Source organism: Perna viridis, chromosome 5, assembly GCF_037379345.1.
Source record: "Perna viridis isolate PV_CMFRI_1.1 ecotype Kerala chromosome 5, ASM3737934v1, whole genome shotgun sequence".
Classification (NCBI taxonomy): domain Eukaryota; kingdom Metazoa; phylum Mollusca; class Bivalvia; order Mytilida; family Mytilidae; genus Perna; species Perna viridis.
This window is the reverse complement of record NC_142449.1, coordinates 33,859,046-33,882,823: the sequence shown is the minus strand read 5'-3', so window position 1 is coordinate 33,882,823 and position 23,778 is coordinate 33,859,046. Positions and strand designations below refer to the sequence as shown.

Genomic DNA, 23,778 nt, shown 5'->3' with positions numbered 1-23,778 from the left:
TACATGTGGATATTGAAATTCCTATATATTCGGAAACATACAGAAATTAACAATATTTATAAGATTGGCACTTTTGTATTTATTGCCAAAAGGATTTATTTGAAAAAGAGAAAATTTCATCTGTATTGGATGCCTCTTTTATCACCAACGGTTAAGATACAAACCTTGCCCCTATGTTAATATCCCTTCACTGACACATTTTGATGTGATGTTAATTAATGTGAATATTAAGTGAATTTAAAAACAGAAATTTATGTGAAGTGGGCAACTTAAGCTAATTTTTGTAAATGTCCCTCATACATTTTCAAATAATATTTTGATTATTTTTATGTCCACACAAATCAAATATTAACCAAATGCTTCATATCTTATTGTCATAGGCCTTCTATTTAAGGAGGTAGACTTTGGGTAAGAAAAATAAATCTTGAAATCAGTATTATGTTTGTATCATATTCAATTTCACCAAAGCCTATCAAGCCTTCATTTGAAACAGAATGAAATCAGACCAAGTTACTTTGATGATTTCATGAGATTGATATAAAGAGCCTAAATACAAACATTCCAATGACTTGCAAGAGTTGTGTCCTTTACCCTAGGTCTATCTTCTTAAATCAACAATTGTTTTAGTAAACAAAGAGGCAAGTGTTAAAATTTCCTAATAAAAAATACTTAAACATGTTTTTTTTTGCATTTACCAGAATCCTCTCCCAGCCCTCTTGAGAAGATGTAAACAGTGAAACCTGTCTATACCAAACCCTTACTAACCAAAAACCTGTCCAAACCAGACACTGTTCAAAGTTCCTATATATAAATTTATGAAGGTAGACCTAGGGTAAGGGACACAACTCTTACAAATCATTGGAACATTTATATTCACATTTTACATCAATCTCATGTAAACATCAACATAACTTGGTCTGATTTCATTCTATTTCAAACGAAAGCTTGATAGGCTTTGATGAAATTGAATATGATACAAACATATCACTGATTTCAAGAGTTATTTCCCTTACCCTAGGTCTACCTCCTTAAATGTACTTTAATTGTTACCTTAGTAATCTGAACACCTGTATACACTGAACCTATTTTAAAGTAAGTGGTTCAGTTTAGACAAGTTTCACTGTTTTTCTATAATTGTCAACCACTTTTTTTCATAAAATATGATATAATTTTATTAGCCACACTTCACAAAAACTTTTTAAGTTCAACACTATTAATTTTTATTCTGGCTTGTTAAAGCTTTAAATGTGACATTAATTTGCAAAAATTGTATTTCAAAAATGAGAAATGTCAAGTTTTAACTTTCTTGTTTTCTCTAAGCTTTTTACAAGGCAGACAATAACAGTTAGTAGGTTGTTTTACCAATAAAATGTTGCTTTATGATTTTCTTTGAAAAGATCTGACTTCATCCTGCAATACTGCAACATATTTTATTTCATATCAGATTTTATACCAGTATTTTGATTGGACTAGAGGTAGTCACATGACAATCATCATTCTGCATTATTAATTATCATGATATTGCCAAAGATTACATGATGTTGCCTGCTCGTAACGTAAAATAGCCAATCCAAGACATCAAAGAATTAAATAGTTATTGTTCTACTAAGCCTATTTCCATCTTCCAAAATTTCAATCAAAAAGAAATTAAATAACTTTTAAACACAATTTTTTTTTCCCAATGAAATGAAAAGCAATTACTACTTAAGTCAATATTGTTAAAATGTTGTATGTAAGATATTGCATCTGTTTACAGACACAAAAATAAGTATACAGAATTCACATCATTTCACTTATAAAACTAGTCAAAGAAAGAACTAGGACATAAATATTGGTTCATAAATACAGCTACATGAAATTTTTTTCTGTGAAAAATTTGCATCTAAGACTATAAAAATGACATCAGATAGGTGAATCATAATATAAGATGTAGAAATAGAGGCATTTCTCAAAAATTCACCAAAATCTGAACAAATGTTATATCAGCTATAAATAATTTTCACACAAGTTATGATTAACAACAACATTTAGATCACAGCACTCAGAACAAACCACAACTGGAAATACATCAATTTGTGGGTTTCAAATTTAAGTGGTTAACAAAATTAAGTTGTTCACTTTAGTATTACATCAATGATAGTCAATTGATCTTTACAGCAAATGATAAAGTTAACTTCAGGGAATAGAGCTGGTCTTCTCTTAGTTGAATGATCATTAGCTGATGAAATTTCTCAGGTAGATAATTGTACAATTAACAAGGAGATTTAATTCTTTTTTATCATTTCACAGGTATACTGTGGCGGATCCAAAGAATGACCTAAGGGGCCCAAAAGGGAGCCCCAAAAAATCCTTAATAAGCACATTTTAATACACACATTAACACACTATTTTCATTAAGAAGCCCCCCTCCCCTTCCAAGATCTGCCTAATAATCTACATATCTTTCTATTTTATTTTAAGTTTGATAGAAAGTTTAAATCTCTTTGTAAACTGTCCATGTAGCTACTTAAGGAAGTTCATTAGGTGATTGTAATTTAATGAAGGAAACACAAACTCTTTCCTGTGAAGTTAACTATATTTTTCGCTGTAATGTTTTAAGAACAAAACTAACATTTTGTTTAGATTTATAATTTATTGTTTGAACCAAAAATTGAAAACCAGGAAAACTTGCAATTAACATTTAATCAACAGAATTAATTAAGTCTTCATTACCTTTATCTGTAATGGGAGGAGTATTTCTTGGTAATGATGAGCTCTTTTCCTTCAGCTCACCTGATGACCTCTTCTCGCTACCAGAGTCTGTCTTGTCTGTACCTAAGGCTAATCATAGAAGAAAAACACCATATTATATGAAATTTTTGAAAAGATAAAAAGCAAAAGAAAGGCTTCCTGAATTATGCACCCTACCCTTCTAAATTTTAATTTAGCGGAATATGTAGAAATCCTCTAAAAATCTCTATTGTTTTTTAACCTTTTTTTTATATATGGACTTCAGATTATAATAAACTTTTTAGCTTTTTAATGGTAAGCAAATTCATCAGACATGAGTGCTAAGATGATTCACAATGTTCTGTTTATTCAAAAATTATTGTGATGTTTTCATTATTGCCAAAAAAATCTCAATAATAAAAACTTGCATCATGACATTTGTCATTTCCTTAAGGATGCATGAGTTTTCTCAAAATCGTAGAAAAAATATATATAAACAAATAAAATATCATTAAATTACAAAATGAGAATGTGACACAAACTGACACACAAAATACTTTCTTCATTCAATGGTTCCAGTAATGATTGAAACTAAAAAGTATATAGTTCCTTAAATATACATAGTATACAGGTGTATTATGTAATAATGATACAAGAAAGTACAAAAATAGTAAGTTTATACGAGGCGTGCAATAAAAGTACAATGAAATAACATTGTAAGAATATCTTTTCATAAATTTAAGGTCTGATAATGGTATTCCCTACTTGCAGTAAAAATCATTTTTTCTCCCATTTGCATAATTATTTTTTGTTACAATTGCCCTTTTTCAGCATGTATCTAATAGACTAACATATATATATATATAAAAAATGTTTAGTTTTTTTAGCCAATACATTTTTTCTGTACATCCTTAGTCCAAGTTAAATCTTATTTTACCTTGTACATTAAATTACTCAAGTTATCAAAGTTGAAATGCTTTAAAGAAAGACAACTCTTACAAATGGGAGATAATTCTGAAAATTGGAAATAGAGATTTGTATACCATTTAGAACTTGACAGAAGATTGGCAGTACTAAAAAAATACTTTTTTCAATAAAAAAAAAAAACATGCATGACCTAGAACTTCAAACAAGCTTCATTTCACCAGAAAAATAGAAAGGGAAGCACTGAGTTTTTGTCAAGCACAGTAAAAGCCACTTTCAACACAGAATGGCTAAATCTATTTCAACAACTTGCTGCATAAAAGTTTGAAGAAAAAGATAAAATTTCAGTAAACACTGAAAAACAATGTACATCATAGTGAATTTTAAGATAGTTTTACCTAAAATTATGCAGTATTATTTTTTTGTTATTTTAACAAAGGCATGTTACAAGCAATGTCAGTCAATATTACACTTTGTGACTCTACTTACTAATGTCGCTTAAATCTATAGAAACATTATAAAATAAGTAACATGTAAAGCAAAGCCCTGCCAAATTACAGGAATTGCAATCTACATGATATGCTTGACTTAAGTTTTAAAATTCAAATTGTTGCCTTAGATTTCATATAAAATTGTTGTCCACAATGGCGGATCCAGAGTTTTAGGTAAAGGAGGGGCCAAAAAAAATTCTTGACAGAATCACTGTGATGGATCACGAAGTGAGTGTTTTTCATGATTTAACACACACAATTTTTCAACAATTTTTTTCTAAAAGGGGGGGGGAGCCTGGATCCACCACTGGTCCATATACTGAACAACTAAACAAAGACCTTAAATCCATCAATTTAAGCTTAAGCTTTTAAATTTAAATTACTGCCTTAGATTTCATGTAAAATTGTTGTCCATAAACTTTACAACTAACAAAGACTTTAAATCCATCATTTTAGCTTATAGAGCAAATTGCAAGTTACATTACGATGTCAGACAGAACTCATTTATTCATGAAATGTAAGAAGTAAGTATTTTCTCCTTTCCATACTAGTATCTATAGTTTTTTTTTATTTTTATAATTATAATTTTCTTTTATTATTCTGCCGTGACACAAGTATAGTTTTTTTTTGTAAATTCTAAAAACAGGTTTTAAGTATCAAAATGAGTAAGATACATCCAATAGGTGGAATATTTTTCTCAATAAGGTCTGTTTTGTCTAAAATATATTTATTACATCTAGAAAACAACCAAAAAGCTATTTGAATTTTTCTGGAAGCATCTGTGACATAAATTTTCTTACTACTTATATATGAAAAAAGTGCAGGAAAATTTATTTGACATTTTCCATTAGGCATTTAAATAAAATCTTATAAGGTTTTACAAACACTTTGATGTTTTTTCTTTCTCACAGTTTATGATGTATAAATACTTGGATAATGCAAAAAAAAACTTCTTTGTTTTTCCTGATATATCACACACATACAAATTTTGCCTGATTCTTATACAGAGAAGTACTCTTGACAGTACCTAATTTTTTGAATAATTTCTTCTTCTTTTTTTTTCTAATCTTTTTTTTTTTTTATATCTCTCATTTCTCCATTCTTTTTTTAATAATTTCTGGCATTAATACTTTTAGTGGTACATTTTTCTTGATCATCTTAAATCATTTATGCCATAGAAAATCCCAACTTTCTTTTAAAACAATGTTATAATTTTTACACATTATAAATCCATTTACTTTTATTTATTTGGACTGAAAAAAATGAACATTAAAATACCTTTTCAAATCATAAGAAGGGAGACAACCATTACTTACCATCACTTTTAGTAAGACTTGAGCGGGGTTTTGGAGGCGGATTTGGGCGTGGTTTTGGTGCAGGCTTTGGAGCTTTGACTTCTCCATCTACAAAACATAACTCTAAGACATGTCTCCTACACATTTTTTCAAAAACCTACTTCTAAGGTTTCATGGAATTGTCAAAACACATCGCACAACACAAGAAAGCAATCATTATTTATTATACATGTACAATAAAGTAACATGAAACATACATAATCATCGATTGTAAAAGTTAAAATGCATAAGAAACCAGAAAATATATGATACATCAACATGCTGAAGACTTAGATAATTTTAAAATGGATAGACATTCTTATTTCTTTAACTACATACTTTGTATAACAGATAAAATTTAGAACACCAGTCTATCAAAAAATAATTACATATTTTTCATCTGTTGCCTATTAGAACTCAAGCATTCTAATTAACACAGCTTCAAATTAAAATTGCAAGCAAGAGAGAAAATTTCCCAGACAAAAAGTGAGTTATAATTCTGAAGCACGTGAGTATGTTTCCGCTGAAGAGCCAATCAAACAACTATACTGTTACCTTCACCAGTTGTTGAGCTACGGGAACCAGATGACAGGCGATTATTGCCAGGTCTTGGTGCAGGTTTGGGCTTATTTTCCTGTACAAGCTGTAGTACCGACTTTGGTGACTTCTCTGACTTAGTATCAGGAGTTTTGTTTGTAGTTTCAGAAGGTTTTGGTGAAGATTTCGTTTCTGTTTTTGGTGGTTTTTGAGCCTCTTTGTCTTTAATTTCTTTGTCTTTATTACTAGTTTCTTTGTCTTTGTTTTGCGTTTCTTCAGAAGACTTCCCCTAAAACATTAAATTATTTATTTAGCAACATCATAATGTTAATTTTAATTCAAACTTTGACCCTAGAAATTTCACAAAATATTCCAAATAATGGTCTATCATATCAACACTCGTTCCTGTGAAAATTTTAGTCATTCTATTAAATTTTATTCATAAAACAGACAAAAAATATCTAAAAAATGTAGTACTCTTTCAATGCCAAAATGAAGAATCCTAAAAGATCAATCAATGTAGAATGTTCTGTTAAAATAGATGACAAAGGGATAGATGGCACTTTTTTTATATTCATACATTAGTGGTTGGCAATATTCTTGACCAAACTGACTGAAATGTATTAACTTAGCTCAAAATTGCTTCTTTCGATTTTTCATATTTGAATCATCCCACTGCTGACGCTTCGTTTTTTTTTGCTGATATTTGACAGATCTCCCACGAAAAAAACCTGCTCTCCACCCATACCTTATATACTCCAATGGAACAGCCAAAAACAATACAATGAAGAACATCTACTTTCTACAGTAAAACTTGTCTAACTAAAATCATTTTGGACTTTAAAATTGTTATGGTTTAGACAAGGTGTTCAGTTTATTAAGGTCTAAAATACAAATAAACTGATATCAAGAAACTTTGATAATGTCTGGTTTAAACAGGCTTTTGGAGTCTGCTTCAGACAGGTTTTTGGAGTCTGGTTAAGACAGATTTTTAGAGTCTGGCTAAGACAGGTTTTTAGAGTCTGGTTAAGACAGGTTTTTTTTAGATTCTGGTTAAGACAGGTTTTTGGATTTTCAGGGTTCAGTTATGACAGTTTTCAATGTAATTTGAATGAAATATGAAATGACATTTCCTATCCAACACACGAACTTACAAATGACTTTCTGTTTTGTTGTTTTTGTCTGAGCTGAGCCAGCATATCTCCACCAAGACCTGGGAATCCCATTCCTCCCACAGGTGGCCTCAAAGCTTTTTTTGGTTCTTCCACTTTAACTTCCTCCTCAGGTTCAGGTTTTACCTCTGTTTCAAATAAATTCAAATAAACAGTGACTAGGTTTCAGCATTTTAGGTCTTCATATTTTTTTAATTCCTTATCATTGATTCAAAAATTATTCAGAAAGAATTTTACAGCAAGTAATATGGTAAACTTCAGGGAATAGTTATACATCTTCACAATCGTTCCCTTTACTACCTAGAGAAGTGTATTAGATAATTGACATTAAATTGAAGGAAGTCAAGACAAACGCTATCCTCTGAACATCATCAATGTATGTGCTGTAAAAATAGCGCATTAATGGAACATTAAGTGATACCCCAACACGTAATGGTGAAAAAAGGTGGGATGGCAATCTGTACAAAAACTCCATTTTGGATTTTGCTGAAAATTAAATTTAACTTGCACTTTATGATACATAACAATTTTGCAAAGTTTCAAAAAATTGGAAAAAAAATGTTGGGAAATGGACAGATGAGTGAATGAACACAACTTTTTTGGGGGGGTATCACATAACAACTCACCAATTCTTGTGGCTAGATAACAAAATGGTGGCTAAAACTCACAGAAAGATCACTGATAACTATCATAATACATGTAATACATGCACAAAATACATGTAGTGCATGTACAAAATATCCTGGAGTCCAATGTATGTGAGATAAATTATCAAGTAAGTATATTTTTTTTAGTTTTGATGGTTAATTTCTTATGCCTCTTTTTGTATAATTTGCATCTTCGTTTTGATCAAATTATGTAAACCATGAAATTGAAACAGTGCATTTTTCATAATGATATATACTTTTGGCAAGAAAGTACTACTTATAAAAAGTTTAGAGATGTTCTTCAGTAATCATGAGATACATTTAAATAGTTTTTGAGTGCCCTTCTGTAATCATGAGCACATTTGGTTAAGACAATCAATCAGAATCCTAAAAGTTTTCCATGTAAACAATAAATTTCATTAAGCAGTTATCATAAACATAGACACATTTCAGGAAATTAGTAACAAATCTTCCATCTTTCTTTCCAGAAAAAATATATTTAATTTAGAGCGGTATCTCACCCTTTGGCTCCTCTTTTTCCCGTGTAACTTCTGGTTCTGTATTCTCCTTGTCTGGAACATCTTTAGATTCTTTCTTCTCTGGAGGAGCTTCACTCTCTGTCCTTTCCTCATTTACCACTTTTACTTCATCTTTCTTCTCAGTGTCTTTGGATTTTTTTCCAAAGGGAAGTTTGAAAAACCTATATCAAACAGTTCATTTTAATACAATACTGTGAAAGTACTTAAAATCATGGGCACCAATTTTCATGGTTTAGGGAAAAATTATCAGTTCATTGATTCTTGAATTCCTTGATTTGACAACTCTTTCATACAAACGAATGGAGAATTTCCTTCTCACTGGGAACCAAATATCATGGTTTACCAAATCCATGAAAACCACGAAAATTGGTACCCCATGAACAATAATACTTTTACTACAAGTCTTGCTAATTATTGTTAATCATGGCATGACCAAAGAAATATAAGGCCATGCAGACTAATAGAAGAACCAGGCATACCACATCTACAAAATTCATACAAACCATTTCTATTAAAATTAAATTGATATGACATCAGGTTAATTTATTTTTAAATATAATTGAACCAAGTCCTTTGAAATTATGACGCTTCCTGTTACTTATTAGAAATTAAAGAACTGTCATGAAAAAGTTAACCAGTTAAAAAAAAAGCTGAAGATTCTTGAGCCAATTTGTTTTTGTCTAGTGTGTAATCCTCATTATGTAACTGTGATATTATACCAAAACTATGGTACCAGTAACACAAAATCCCAAAGCCCTAAAATACTAATGCAACATCCTTGTATGCATAGGACTACAGTAATATAGCTCCCTTGATAAATTTTGGTAGGATTTAGTTTCCTAATTCAATATTTTTGGTTTTGAGTACTTCTTATACACAACGAATGTTCGAATCTAAGTACATGTATTTGGTTCTAATTCTGGTGATGAGAGGTTACTCCTTAAAGCATGTGTACAGAATACTGATATTTACAATATATATAATGGTTATTTTTGTACTTTTCATAATTAAAATAGCAGTCATTCATTTGAGGACCACTCAAAAATACATGTATACAAAACCCTTTTTCGTTTCTTATATTCCATTCAATATCAACTGTAAAGTCTGCAGACTGCAGGAATTATGTTTCAAGAAATGAACAAGCTAGTCTTCAAACATATAAGAAACAAGCAAGAACACTTAACATATTGTGCAAGTTCGTAATTATATGCATCCCACTTTTACAACAATATATATCATACATGTATTCAGAAATTATTGTATGGAATCATTATTATAGTAATTTTGATATTTTAAGTGCTAATCCTAATAAAAGTTTCAGGAGCTGAAGTACATATTACTCTTGTAACAGGGAAAAATACTGAAATAAAAAAAAATTGTCATTGGCATTATAATTCTCCTTGAATAATGAACTACTACTTCACAGAATTTTTTTTATACATTTACAGAACATTATATATGACACAGCAGTGATATGCTAATGTACTAATAAGCAAAGCCTTGGAAATGTGATATTTTTTCAAAATAAATTCAAATATATAGGGCTACTTTACAGGGAAGGAAACTCACTCAAATTCTAGCCAGTCCTGAATACTATTTTTCAATAAATTTACCATATTGCTATATTAATTTTTGCTAAAATTGGCAAGTCCTGCTCGAAAATAGCCAGTCATGGGCTGGCGGGCAGGCTACTATTTCTAACTCTGTACTTTAACATTACGATTTTTTTGTTGATATTTCTTACAGGTTGTGTCAAGTTTACACAAATATAAATTTTTTACAGTTTTGGAAAAGATTATTGATTGAATTGATTTTCAGAAGAGGAATGTTGACTTTTCACATTCCAAAATAATTAAAAGAAATCAAGCCGTTAAAATTTCACAGAATTGATTTTTTCTATCATTGAGAATTAGTAGACTTTTCCAGTACCAGTCTACTTTTATCTGCAACAGGTCTTTCAAATATTAATTTTCAAAGGGAGATAACCAATTCAAAACAGTACCATCAAATGGAATATTTTAAAAATCCTTAGAACCATGAATTAACCAGTTATATAACATCCACCAGTAAGTAGATGTAGGTTAACCCCTGTCATTCCTACCAAAATTGACACATGCCATATTTCTATAGTTTTCACAAAAGGAACAAAATTGCCTACTGAAACAAAAGACTCTGACATGAATAAAAGATAGAAAGAAGCCTATTCAGGATTCATATAAGAACATACCTGTTAACCTTTGGAACAGTTCATGTGGGAGGTACTCCCCAAGTGACACTGTCTCATGAGGGAAATTTTTATGTAAAAGCAAACTTTTTTCATGTAAAAAATTATTTAGTGTTATTCACAAATATAGCAATTTTAACCAATATCCTCCTACAAATCTTACATTTTTACATGGAAGATTCTAAATTTAGAGTCTTCCCCCTCCCCCCCCCTTCTTATTTTGGAAGGGTTAACAGGTACATTAAGAAATAACATAATTACGGCTTAGACTTTTGCTCTTTTTGATCTTTGGCTGAGGAATCCTTGTTTGAATCCTTTTTCCCAAACAATCGAGATTTTCCGCCAGATTCATTCTTCCCATCAATGTTTGGTTTCCTATTACAGTAACAGAAATGGGAAATATTTCCCGTCAATTTAAGGAGGCCAGAAAAAAATATATCCTTGTAGAATAAAACCTGTCTAAACCGAACCCCCTTTCCTACTGATAGATTTGTTCGATAAAAGTAGTTGTTCAGTTTGCACAGGTTAAAAAGTATCATAACTGATATCCATAGACTTCTGGGAATATCTGATTTAAACAGGATGATTTAAGGAGGTAGACCTGGGGTAAGGAACACAACTCTTAAAATCATTGGAATGTTTTTATTCAGCATTTTACATCAATCTCATGTAAGATTCAAAGCAACTTAGACTAATTTAATTCCGTGTCAAATGAAAGCTTGATAGCTTTGGTGAAATTGAATATGCTACAAACACATCACTGATTTCAAGAGTTATGTCCCTTACCCTACGTCTACCTCCTTAAGCAGGTTATCAGATTATTCAGGGTTCAGTTTAGGCAGGTTTGACAGTATAACTATTCAATTAGCATAACTTCAACAAAACAGGTACATAAATAAGGCAATTCAAAGTTAATTTCTTGGTTCAAAGGCCATTTTTGAAAACAATGAGGTGGGAGGCATTTCTTTTTATCTCTTTATTATCCTCAAAAAAGTGATGTGGATGACTCTTACTTTCTTAACATTCTTTATAGCCAGTGAAATTATAAGTGGAATGTATTTTTTTTCACTTATAAGACAATAAAAATAGGGCTTTTTTAAGGATATGTAAGTTATCATATGGGAAAGTACAGACTTACACACAACTTTTCAAAGGGTATCCCATAATACCTCATCACTTTGTGTGGAGGGGTATAAAAATTGATAGCAAGGCATCCACATGAGGAATGATCAAGGCCTAAGAACCAAGAAATTAACTTTAGTTGGCCTAATGCATAAATTTCTGATTAACTATGTGCAGTACATGAGAGAAGATTTTTTAAGTATGTATGTGTTATATGTAAAGTCAAGCAACCCAAAATTTATACATGTATAAGAAAGTAAAAAAACAATAGTTTCAAAAAGTTTATGACAGATATAATAATAATGAAATTACAGTTTACAGCAAGTAAAATGGTTAACTTCAGGGAATCAAATTGGTCTTCCCTCGACTAAATGACAATCACCTGATAAACTTCTTTATGTAAATTGACAATGTGATTTAAACTTTCTATCAAACTTAGACAAATGATAGTAAGTTTAAATCTCTTGATTAAAATGATCCAGTTAACAACCTAAGACATTTCATCAGGTTAATGGTCATTCAATCAAGGGAAGACCAACTCTATTTGATGAAATTAACTATATAATGTGATGTAATTGTTAAATTTCTATCACACTCATAAATTCAGATGTATCATGTCAAACTAGCTCTGATTATAAATACAAAAATTACACAATTATCATCCCACCAACTTACATTGGCTTCTTATCTTTATCCTTCTCAGGCTTCTCCTTATCAGCCTTGCTTTCCAGTTTTGACGGAGTTGTTTTAACTGGTGTCTCCACTTTGACAGCAATAGATGTAAAGAATTCATCAATTTTCTTCTCCTCTTCCTTGGACTCTTCGTCCTGATCAAGAAGAGCAGCTGGATTAGGTCGACCTGGACGTCTGTTCCGGGGTGGTCTTGGACGACTTTTTCCAGCACATGCCAAAGTGTCGACCTTCACATCCGGTAAAGACTCTAAGGGAGCTGCACTTGGCTTTGGTTCTGAAACACAGTTGGAATTTATCATGAAATACCGTAAAGCTGGTAATTTTGTGCAAGGTGCTTAATTTGGTGTATTTTTAGTGATGTCTGAAAACATAAAAATAAATTCCATAAAATTATTACTCTGGGTAAAAGTACTTAATTCACCATTTATATAATAAGCCACCAAAACTAAAAACACCAAATTTTTCAAATCCCTTTCTGTTTCAAAATTTCCAAATTTTACATCCACCAAATAACATGCCATAAGGTATTGCTTGTTTTTTTAATCTCTACAGCAATTTTCAAACCCTTACTTTCAGTCATTATTTGCATGAGAACAGTAATCTATGATGTATGTATGTTACATACAGTCAAAAAAATCTCAGCATTCACCGGTGTTCAGCAATAACCTGTCTAATTAAGCCATGATTATAATATTCCTAAATATGCACATGTAAAATTAACATTTATATACAGAACACGTCTTTTGTGACCATTATATTGCTTCCCTGAGAAGGTCACTTAAGGAGGTAGACTTAGAGTAAGGAAGATAACTCTTGAAATCAGTGATATGTTTGTATCATATTCAATTTCACCAAAGCCTATCAAGCTTTCATTTGAAACAGAATGAAATCAATACAAGTTACTTTGATGCTTACATGAGATTGATGTAAAATGCTGAATACAAACATTCAATTGTCCCTTACCCTAGGACTACCTCCTTAAGACAAGTTTGACTGTACGCCTGGTGGATAAAATATTATCCAATAAGAAACAAGTTTCTTTAGATAAAAATCATCACATGTCTCCATCCCTGTCCCACTGAGCCAAAGTCCATGTTTATCAATGTAATACCTGAAAACCCTAATATGTTAAAATATCTAAACAATTCTAGTCATAGTTCTGAATATTTCAAAAGTATTGTTTCTATTTATTTTTTTTTTCAGCAGAAAAAGTAAAGTTATTGAAAGCAAATGTTTCTGCATGGTGGAGAAAGATTTTGACAAGCTATAAAAGCTGAAAACTTCAATCACAACATCTTATATTACTCAATATCAAAGTTGTATGGACAATTTGTACTGTAGTGGCCCACAAATACATGAAACATATTAAAATACATATTTTTTGTCATTTTTAAACAAGAATATTATTAAATTCTTATGTTTTCAAAGTTGTAAAGTCTTCAAATTCAGAAACCACTTTCAAAACATGATTATTTTCAGTTGTATTTAGGGTCATTAAGAGCCCTTAATCCCCTTTTAACCTTCAGTCATACTCACTAGGAGGTTCAGAAACATCAAGCTTGATGGCGCTGCTTTCTCCTTGTCCTCCGCTGTTCTTGGCAAAGCAAATGTAAGATCCTGCATCATTCTTTTCAACATTTAAAATTGTCAGTGATGGTGTACTTGCAGAGCAACCACTATACTTCTTAGAATTAGAACTAGAGTTTATTTTTGCTTTTCCATCTTTCTTCCAATAAACATCCTTGACCGTCTCACTGGAGGTCACAGAACAGGTCAAGGTCACAGATTTGCCACTTGTTCCAGAAACTGTACTTTTTGAGATGTTTATTGTTGGTGGTTGGACATGAACAGTTGCTGTTGTTACATCAAGGTCTGAAAAAAAACAAGAAAGTATAATTTTTCACAGAGGTCCAATTTTCGTGGTTTTTGATAGTTTAGACAAGTATAAATTTTAATTCCCAAATGAAATTTAATATTTCCAATAACTTTGGTGATTATACAAAACCCACATATTAAAAAAAACGCTACCACATTTTTCCCAGAGCACCTGAGAACCTCGTGGTTTTTTTATAGAGCTTATATTGCAAGTACTTTTATTTTTGCATGTCATCACAGTTTCCTTTTTTAGGTAGTACTTTTCATAGTTAGATTTTTCCATATCATTAAAACAAATAAACAATAAAAACCAAAAGTTCTTATCAAGAATCAATTTCACATAAGTGGCACTCTAGGTAACAATCATTCAAAATGTAATTCATGGTTAGAAAGCCTACATATTTTCATTTTTGATACTTTGTTTTAAATGTCACAGAAAACAGAAAGTTACATGGCTTTTCATACAACCCTTCTTCATAGGAGATAAAAGTTATACAGACTGAACTGTAGAATTAATAAAATACACAAAAATACAATAGAAACTACTGGATTTTCCTTGTGGATTATCTCCTAAACAGACAGATTGAAATGAATAATTATACATTTCATCATACAGACCTATAAAAGAAACTTAATAACAAAAATAAAAGTATGTAGCCTTTTTCACAGAATTTACATGACATTTTGAAGTGCAAAAGCTCAATAACTCCTGTAAAATTTGTCCAAATTGTGGAGCAATATGATCAACTACATATAGTGACTAGTAATCCTACAAAGTTTGAACAAATTCCATTGAGAGGTTTCCAAGCAGTTGCATTCACAAAGTGTACATATAGTGTAACATGTGTGAATTCATATAAGTCCAATAACTCCTGTAAAATTTGCAGATGAAACTGACAGCACAATATGATCAACTACAAAAGGTCACTAACAATCAATCCCAAAAAGTTTGAACAAAATCTATCGAATGGTTTCAAAGGAGTTGTGTCCACAAAGTGTACAGACAGATGCAATGCACAGAAGCACACCAGTATTTCATGTTGAGGTGTGGGACAATAAAATATTTATTGTATCTAATCAAAACTCAGAACCATTAACTACTACTTACCTAAAGGTGGCAATTCTTGGGAGTCTAGAATCTGGTCAACTACAAAATATTAATTTTCCCAGCATTAACTTGTGACAATAAAAGAAGGCACATATCTATATTGTGCAATAAATACCTTGTGCTTAATTAACAGACATGATTTCAAGGGACTGAAACAGCAAAATATAAAACAAAGCTGCATATACATAAAATTTTAATACTAAAAACTAAATAAGAAACCAAGAATTACACTTATACATAATTTTTAAAGCAGATGAAAATCTTTTTTTAATCTACTTTATATGCATAAAAACAAAACATTTTTTTTTTTCTTCATAGAAGCAATAGTTATAATACATGTACTTTGAAAAGTATATTGAGATTCTTCACAGCACAATTTGTACAAGCACAAAGGTTATGAACAAAAAAAAATCATATTCTATCAATTGAATTACGGCAATATCAAAAGATGAATACTTTATCAGGAAAACAAATTTTTGATGACTGCATTTCTAAATTTTGTGGTCAATGGCCCACCAGCTGTGGCCAGTATGTTTTACTGTTTGTGGGGCTATATGATAATATACCAATGAACCCCTATAATTCTAAGAATGAATTACCAAGTATAAAACCGTTATGTTCACCAGTCCATATAAAGTTCAGACACAGCCTATGGTAAGGTGATTCATGGTGTAGAAACAACCCATGGATCAGATGATGCTTTTTCAGTCTACACATGCTATATTTTAATGTGACAATAGTCCTTTCTGTATTTAGATCTGTACTTTTGAGAAAAATATACTTTAACCTCCCACTTAAATCAACCAAATCAAACCAAATCAAGAACAGTAACTCTTGCAAAGTGCTAATTGCATGTGCAATCTATATAAATTTTATCTCAAAAGCGAAACCTCCAAATGAAAAACTAAGACTAGTTATGTGACCTATAATAATTTTTGAACAAGAAATAAAACTGACTTTGGTGGGTTTTTAACATGCATGAATCACCTCCTGTCTGATTTTTATAAAAACAGCTACTTAACTAATCATAAAATTGTCAACCTTGATAATAAGCTGAAATGTCATTCTCAGAGCAATATTTTTACACTAAAGAAATACTCCACAAATATGTGATGTGCAGACAAAAACAATGATTATATGACAAAGCAACACATAATTCATATTTAGTCATATAAATACATTTATCTGTAGATGGTATGGCAGTATGCATATGCAATGAAAAGCTTATGGAGAAATTTAGATAAAAAAGATGCAGTGCTATGAAAAACAGTATTTTCAAATGGTACATACTTTATAATAAAATAGAAGAAAATAAAGATATAACAAGTAATATAATGAATTAATATACATGAAGTAGGGGGCAAATCAGTTGGGAAATATGTAATCATAATATATTTATATACACAAACAAAAACAAAAAATTTGGACAGAAACACATGCAAGTCACATGACTTTAACCAATGAATACCTTTCTTCTGCTCTGTTAGCTCTGTAAGTTTAAAGTCATCTGCATCTCTTGCTGTCATGGTAACAAGTGAGGAACTAGGAGGGGTATTTGTCCTAGAACCAGGACAAGGGCGGGGTGCAGACTCAGTAGGGTTTACGCTGTTGTAAACTTCTAAAGCTTTTTTAACATGATCTGTGTCTAAGATATGAATCAAGCAAGGTTAGCAAAGCATCACACTAAAATCTAATGATGTGATCTATTGGGATTATGATTTTAATATTAAGAATTTGTGCAAGCAAAATATTTGCTGATTCTATCATGTTTGAAGTTGTAGGAAAGTGGCAATTTTGAGGGTTGTAGGAAACTAAAATTGATGAAGTAGTCAGTTGGAGGGTTGTAGGAAAGTGGCAATTTTGAGGGCTAAAGGAAACTAAAATTGATGAAGTAGACAGTTGGAGGGTTGTAGGAAAGTAGCAATTTTGAGGGCTAAAGGAAACTAAAATTGATGAAGCAGTCAGTTGGAGGGTTGTAGGAAAGTGGAAATTTTGAGGGTTGTAGGAAACTAAAATTGATGAAGTAGTCAGTTGGAGGGTTGTAGGAAAGTAGCAATTTTGAGGGCTAAAGGAAACTAATATTGATGAAGTAGTCAGTTGGAAGATTGTAGGAAAGTGGCAATTTTGAGGGTTGTAGGAAACTAAAATTAATGAAGTAGTCAGTTGGAAATTGTAGGAAAGTGGCAATTTTGATGGATGTAGGAAACTAAAATTGATGAAGTAGTCAGTTGGAGGGTTGTAGGAAAGTGGCAATTTTGAGGGCTAAAGGAAACTAAAATTGATGAAGTAGTCAGTTGGAGGGTTGTAGGAAAGTGGCAATTTTGAGGGTTGAAGGAAACTAAAATTGATGAAGTAGTCAGTTGGAGGGTTGTGTGAAAGTGGCAATTTTGAGGGCTAAAGGAAACTAAAATTGATGAAGTAGTCAGTTGGAGGGTTGTAGGAAAGTGGCAATTTTGAGGGCTAAAGGAAACTAAAATTGATGAAGTAGACAGTTGGAGGGTTGTAGGAAAGTAGCAATTTTGAGGGCTAAAGGAAACTAAAATTGATGAAGCAGTCAGTTGGAAGGTTGTAGGAAAGTGGCAATTTTGATGGTTGTAGGAAACTAAAATTGATGAAGTAGTCAGTTGGAGGGTTGTGTGAAAGTGCCAATTTTGAGGGTTAAAGGAAACTAAAATTGATGAAGTAGTCAGTTGGAGGGTTGTAGGAAAGTGGCAATTTTGAGGGCTAAAGGAAACTAATATTGATGAAGTAGTCAGTTGGAGGGTTGTAGGAAAGTGGCAATTTTGAGGGCTAAAGGAAACTAAAATTGATGAAGTAGTCAGTTGGAGGGTTGTGTGAAAGTAGCAATTTTGAGGGCTAAAGGAAACTAAAATTGATGAAGTAGTCAGTTGGAGGGTTGTAGGAAAGTGGCAATTTTGAGGGCTAAAGGAAACTAAAATTGATGAAGTAGTCAGTTGGAGGGTTGTGTGAAAGTAGCAATTTTGAGGGCTAAAGGAAACTAATATTGATGAAGTAGTCAGTTGGAGGGTTGTAGGAAAGTGGCAATTTTGAGGGTTGTAGGAAACTAATATTAATGAAGTAGTCAGTAGGAAGATTGTAGGAAAGTGGCAATTTTGATGGTTGTAGGAAAGTAAAATTGATGAAATAGTCAGTTGGAGGGTTGTAGGAAAGTGACAATTTTGAGGGCTAAAGGAAACTAAAATTGATGAAGTAGTCAGTTGGAGGGTTGTAGGAAAGTGGCAATTTTGAGGGCTAAAGGAAACTAAAATTGATGAAGTAGACAGTTGGAGGGTTGTAGGAAAGTAGCAATTTTGAGGGCTAAAGGAAACTAAAATTGATGAAGTAGTCAGTTGGAGGGTTGTAGGAAAGCGGCAATTTTGAGGGTTAAAGGAAACTAAAATTAATGAAATGGCTAATTTAAGGAATGTATCAAAAATTGATGAAGTAGCCATTGTGGGTGTTGAAGAACACAAAAATCATTGAAAAGATAAGTGTGAAGGAAGTGGTCAGTTTGAGGGTTTAAACGTTGAAGGAAACAAGATTTATCCACCTCTTTTCCCCAAAAATACTCCAAGTTAGGAGGCCAGAGAATTCCAAAAAGCATCATTTAGTGAATGTTTAATGCTTGCTTCCTGTTGTAAGTGGTAAAGAAAGCAAGTGTACTTAAAATGACTATTGGTTTGGGCAGATAACTGGATAAATTTATCATGCACAAATCAAGTGCACCCCAATTTCTACAGCAGGGTTGGAACTCATACCTGTAGTTGTGTCAGACTGAGTGGCTCTTAATGATGAGTAAACTAATAATTTTGACCAGTCAGGAATACCAGACCCTGCTTCCTGTTCTAAATAAACTTGAAACTAAAGATAAAGAAGTTTGCTGCTAAAAATTAACCAATAGATCACATCAATTGATAAATGTTAGCGAGAAAACTACACAAAAGATTTACTCTAGGTATGTACAGATGTAGAGTGAAATCTACAGGTTATAAACAGTTTGTTTTTTATACTAGTGATAACATTGTGCTAAATAAGAATATATCTTGGCAATTTTTTACAGCTCATACACTGATGATGTTCACGGAATAGACTTTGTTTTCTCTTGATTAAATTACCCTTCCCTCATGAATTGCCTAGAAGTTAACTGCACAACTGAGAAAGAGATAAAACTTTCTATCAGCAGTTTGAGTTTGTCAGACAGAAAATTCAATTATCTCCTTGTCCTACGAGGTTAATCAGGTAATTGTCATTAAATTACAGGATGACCAACTCTATCCTCTGAACATCATCAATGTATGTGCTGTATTTTGTACCTATGATAAAATTTACAGTTGTTCTATACATTAAAATTTCTTTTGATATTTTTGTCTATCTCCAATTAACAGAAACAAAGATACTTTACAGCCAGTAAAAAAGTTAACTTTACAGGACAGTGTTGGTCTTCCCTTGATAATTTGACTATCACCTGATGAGCTTTCTTTGGTAGTTAACGGGACTGTTGACAATGAGATTAAAACCTTCCATCAGTCCTAGACTAAAATACCTACGAAATGATAGAAAGTTTGAATCTCCTTCTTAATTATCCACTTAAGTACTTGGGAATTTCAACAGGTAAGGGTCATTAAATCAAGAGAAGACAACATCTATTCCCAGATAGAAAACTCTTGGGGTTATTTTTAAAAGAAAACAATAAATGTTAAAGTTTCTACTTTCATATGATTGACAAAGTGACTGATATGAAAAGCTTAATAAACGAAAACTAATGTTAATGAGAAAAAACTCTAAGCAAGATCTCACTTTATTTCCAAGAAGGAAGAATGAAAAAAGATATAAAAGGAATACAGAGCTTAATCCACACAAGTGAGAAGTAAAAAGTGCAGTGGATTGTGTATGTAACATCTGCCTTGATCTATTTAGATATTTCTAGCAGGAGAGACTGAATTCATGACCCACATACTACTCCATATATGTAAGAAACGAACTGATTTCTTACCTATGACAGTAGGTGGGCGATTCCTTCTAGCCTTCACCGTTTCCCTCTTGTTGGCAATGTTTGGTGTACCCTGTAATTTACAATATGGACATTATATTAGTTCAGATGGCACGAATGTATCATAAATAGCAAATTGGAGATGTTAAAACAAATACTCAGGAAGCATTTTTGCTCCAGCAATAAAAATGTAAAGGTATTCTTTTTAAGTTCTTTTAATGTTTTTTTCTTATTTGTATAATCCAAGTTCATTGTTCTTCCTGTGAAAATTTTCATTTACAAATTAATAAATTGGTTGGGTCAATATTTTGTGTTAAACACATTTGATAATTGATTTTATTACTTGAACTGTTTTTTCCTCATTTTAAACCAGTAAATGCCATTGTTAAAAGGAAAATACAAGAGATAAGGCTGCCCCTTAGCGACCTAGTATGAAATGACCCGTGTCAGATCAATGTTGTGTATTTAGATCTAGATCTTAGCATGCTGACCCACTTTCTGGATAAATAAGATCAGTATGATACATGTAAAAGGCCGTTTCAAACCCAAAATGGTCTTTTAAATTGCCAATTTTGATCACTTTTGAGCACAACTATATTTCATTCTTGCTAGTAAGCTAAATTTATAAATTGCAAAAAAAATTACACTCTATTCCAGGGACAAAATATTAACAGCAAACAAAACTGAAAACAGGGGATGCAAAAATGAATACTTGCTAACTGATAAATAAAAAACAGAAGCACAGTGTACAACTACATCATGCCACAATGTAAAAAGAAATATACCAAAACTTGTAATGATAGAAATCTCCTTAGAGAAGGTTTTATTACTATATTTCCATGCTAGTCAATCAAGTTATAGCAAAAACAATGATGATGTTCATGGGATGGAGTAAGTCTACCCTTACTTGAATGACAATTACCTGATGAACTGGCTTAAGTTGTTAACTTGACAATTGAGAATGAAATTTAAACTTACAATCAGACATGGTTTTAAATACACATGAAATATGATAGATTGTTTAAGTACTGCTCCATCTAAGAATCGGGCAAAATGTATATATTATAAGGTGTAGCACATGAAGGAAAAATACGCAGAGATTTTATAGCATTAACCAATTAATTATACCTGATAACCACCAGAAAAACCAGTAAAGTGTTTGTTAAATTTGCCTTTTTAAGATATAGATAGGTCAAATTTAGTTGAAATGCACTACTGAAAAACTCTTTCCCTATAAAAGCAGTCAAAAATATCTACGTCACAGATGCTTCAGGATAAACATATATAGATTTTTAGTTGCTTTCTAGATGTACTGAATATATTTTGGCAAAAATGGCTAAATTGGGGAAAATGATGTGCCAACCATTGCCTGATTCTTACACAGAATGGTACTTAAATCTCTTTTTTTACTGTTTATTTTCATGTAACTACCCAAGGAAAGTCATCAGGTAATTGTCTTGCATTAAAGGAAAGACCAATTCTATTCCCTGAAAAACATCATTGTATTCACTGTAAAAGATTTGCAATCATTGTAAATAGGTGTATAAAAAGACAGATCAGACAACAGCATTGAAAAATAAAAAATCAAGTTCAATAACTCATGCCATAGGCTAAGACATAAACAAGACATCAAATTATCACAGGAGATTGTATGAAAATAAAAGGTGTGCTCAGAATTAATACCAAGTTGAACATATACAGCTCAAGTCTATTAAAACATAGCAGAAATTCATTTATAGCAACACAATGATATAAATAGTGAAAAAGAAAAATCAACTCAACCACATTTTTTGTACACAGTGAATGAAGTTTGTTAAAAAAAAAGACAATAATGAAAGTTTGTAAAAGTAATTGGAGAAATACACAGGCAGCAACATAAGAAAGAAATTGCTGATTAATGACATCATTCAATGTATCCCGTTACATCAGCAAGATTTGTTTTGGTAAAGCGTGAAATGGAACTTACTTCTTTTTGTTGTTTCGATGGCTGTCATGTAAAACATGTTTAGTATGGTTCTATAATTATGCGAGATTACTTATTATTTTCTGTGTATTCTTTATTTTTGTTTTTTTTTTGTTTTTGGGTTTTTTTGGTTTTTTTTGGTTAAGACAACACAATCATGGTCCAATAAAATTTTGGGGGGGGGGGGGGCAGTATATTGGAGAATTTTTATTGATTACATAGCAAAAAATTCAAAATTACAGAATAACCGGAGTTGATAGCTCAAGAAAATGCTGTATTCCAATACATGTAACTATATTTTCATTACTGATATTGTTTCACACATATATGCAATGCTACAGTAAAACCTGCCAAAACCAAACCCTCAGATGACCTGTTCAGATCAGATTTCTTCTAAAATCCCTTCACATCTATTCCAATACATTTTGGACCTGTATAAACCTACCACCTTCCTAAACAGAACAATTTCTTTGGTTTTAAAGAGTTTTGGTTTAGACAGGTTTCACTAAGCGCAAACATGCGTTGAAAATCCCACAAATATACCTTCTTATGACGTATTGGAAAAGGTGTTGGGAAACACAACAAAGAGTCCTTTGGGTAAAATTTATGAAGAATGTCATTGTTTTTGTAATTTTAATAGTAGACAAATTATGTGAGTGATTTGACAATATTTGTCAGTTAAAAAAAATCATTATTAGATGGGTAAATTTTTCATCAAGGTAATGATCTCCCTTTTAATAGCCAATATTTTGTTTCGATTAATATTTTTGGCCTGAAATGACCTAATTGATTAATTTCAGTTAATACTAATTGTACAGTTGAATTTACTGAAATGTGGATACTTCAGTTTTGATCAGACCAGTGTATGTAATAAAATAAAAATAAAACTATCTAAGTCACATATGTATAATTACAACAACTATCATAAATAACAATAAAAACAACCTGAAAAAGAAATCCTAGTGTGTTTGCTATTAGAAAACCTAGTGTGTTTGCTATTAGAAACCTAGTGTGTTTGCTATTAGAAACCTAGTGTGTTTACTATTAAAGTATTAATGAATGCTTTGACTGTAAAATACACCGGTCTGATCAAAACTGAAGTATCCACATTTCAGTAAATTCAGCTGTACAATTAGTATTAACTGAAATTAATCAATTAGGTCATTTAAGGTCAAAATATTAACCGAAGCAAAATATTGGCTATCAAAAGGGAGATTATTACCTTGATGAAAAATTTACCCATTAAATTATGATTTTTTTTTAACTGACAAATATGGTCAAATCAGACTCTTAGATACATGAAAGTTTTTTTTTCCTGGTATAGTATGAAAAATTCTAATTGAAATTTTTTCTTAACAGGCCAGTGGCCATTATTGTATTAAATATCAGATGAAAAATTCTAACTGAAACTTTTTCTAAACAGGCCAGTGGCCATTATTGTATTAAATAT

At 31.4% G+C, this 23,778-nt stretch overlaps 1 protein-coding gene across 18 annotated transcripts in view; it reads right to left on the bottom strand.

The window, feature by feature from the left end:
• LOC148617176 (F-actin-uncapping protein LRRC16A-like) overlaps nucleotides 1-23,778 on the bottom strand; it is a 70,326-nt gene that overhangs the window by 5,737 nt on the left and 40,811 nt on the right. For 4 of the 18 annotated variants that reach the window (XM_088584613.1, XM_088584616.1, XM_088584626.1 and 1 more), the window contains 13 exons: nucleotides 22,332-22,352; nucleotides 20,369-20,438; nucleotides 16,844-17,020; nucleotides 15,376-15,414; nucleotides 13,929-14,264; nucleotides 12,375-12,666; nucleotides 10,839-10,952; nucleotides 8,336-8,514; nucleotides 7,150-7,295; nucleotides 6,014-6,284; nucleotides 5,441-5,527; nucleotides 4,123-4,137; nucleotides 2,713-2,820 (listed from right to left, as the gene is read on the bottom strand). In XM_088584613.1, the coding sequence (XP_088440739.1) occupies nucleotides 2,713-2,820; nucleotides 4,123-4,137; nucleotides 5,441-5,527; nucleotides 6,014-6,284; nucleotides 7,150-7,295; nucleotides 8,336-8,514; nucleotides 10,839-10,952; nucleotides 12,375-12,666; nucleotides 13,929-14,264; nucleotides 15,376-15,414; nucleotides 16,844-17,020; nucleotides 20,369-20,438; nucleotides 22,332-22,352 (1,855 nt within the window). Of the gene's footprint in view, nucleotides 1-1,362; nucleotides 1,419-2,712; nucleotides 2,821-4,122; nucleotides 4,138-5,440; nucleotides 5,528-6,013; nucleotides 6,285-7,149; nucleotides 7,296-8,335; nucleotides 8,515-10,838; nucleotides 10,953-12,374; nucleotides 12,667-13,928; nucleotides 14,265-15,375; nucleotides 15,415-16,843; nucleotides 17,021-19,133; nucleotides 19,221-20,368; nucleotides 20,439-22,331; nucleotides 22,353-23,778 lie in introns of all 18 variants that reach the window. The other 14 variants (XM_088584614.1, XM_088584628.1, XM_088584629.1 and 11 more) reach the window with 11 other exon arrangements.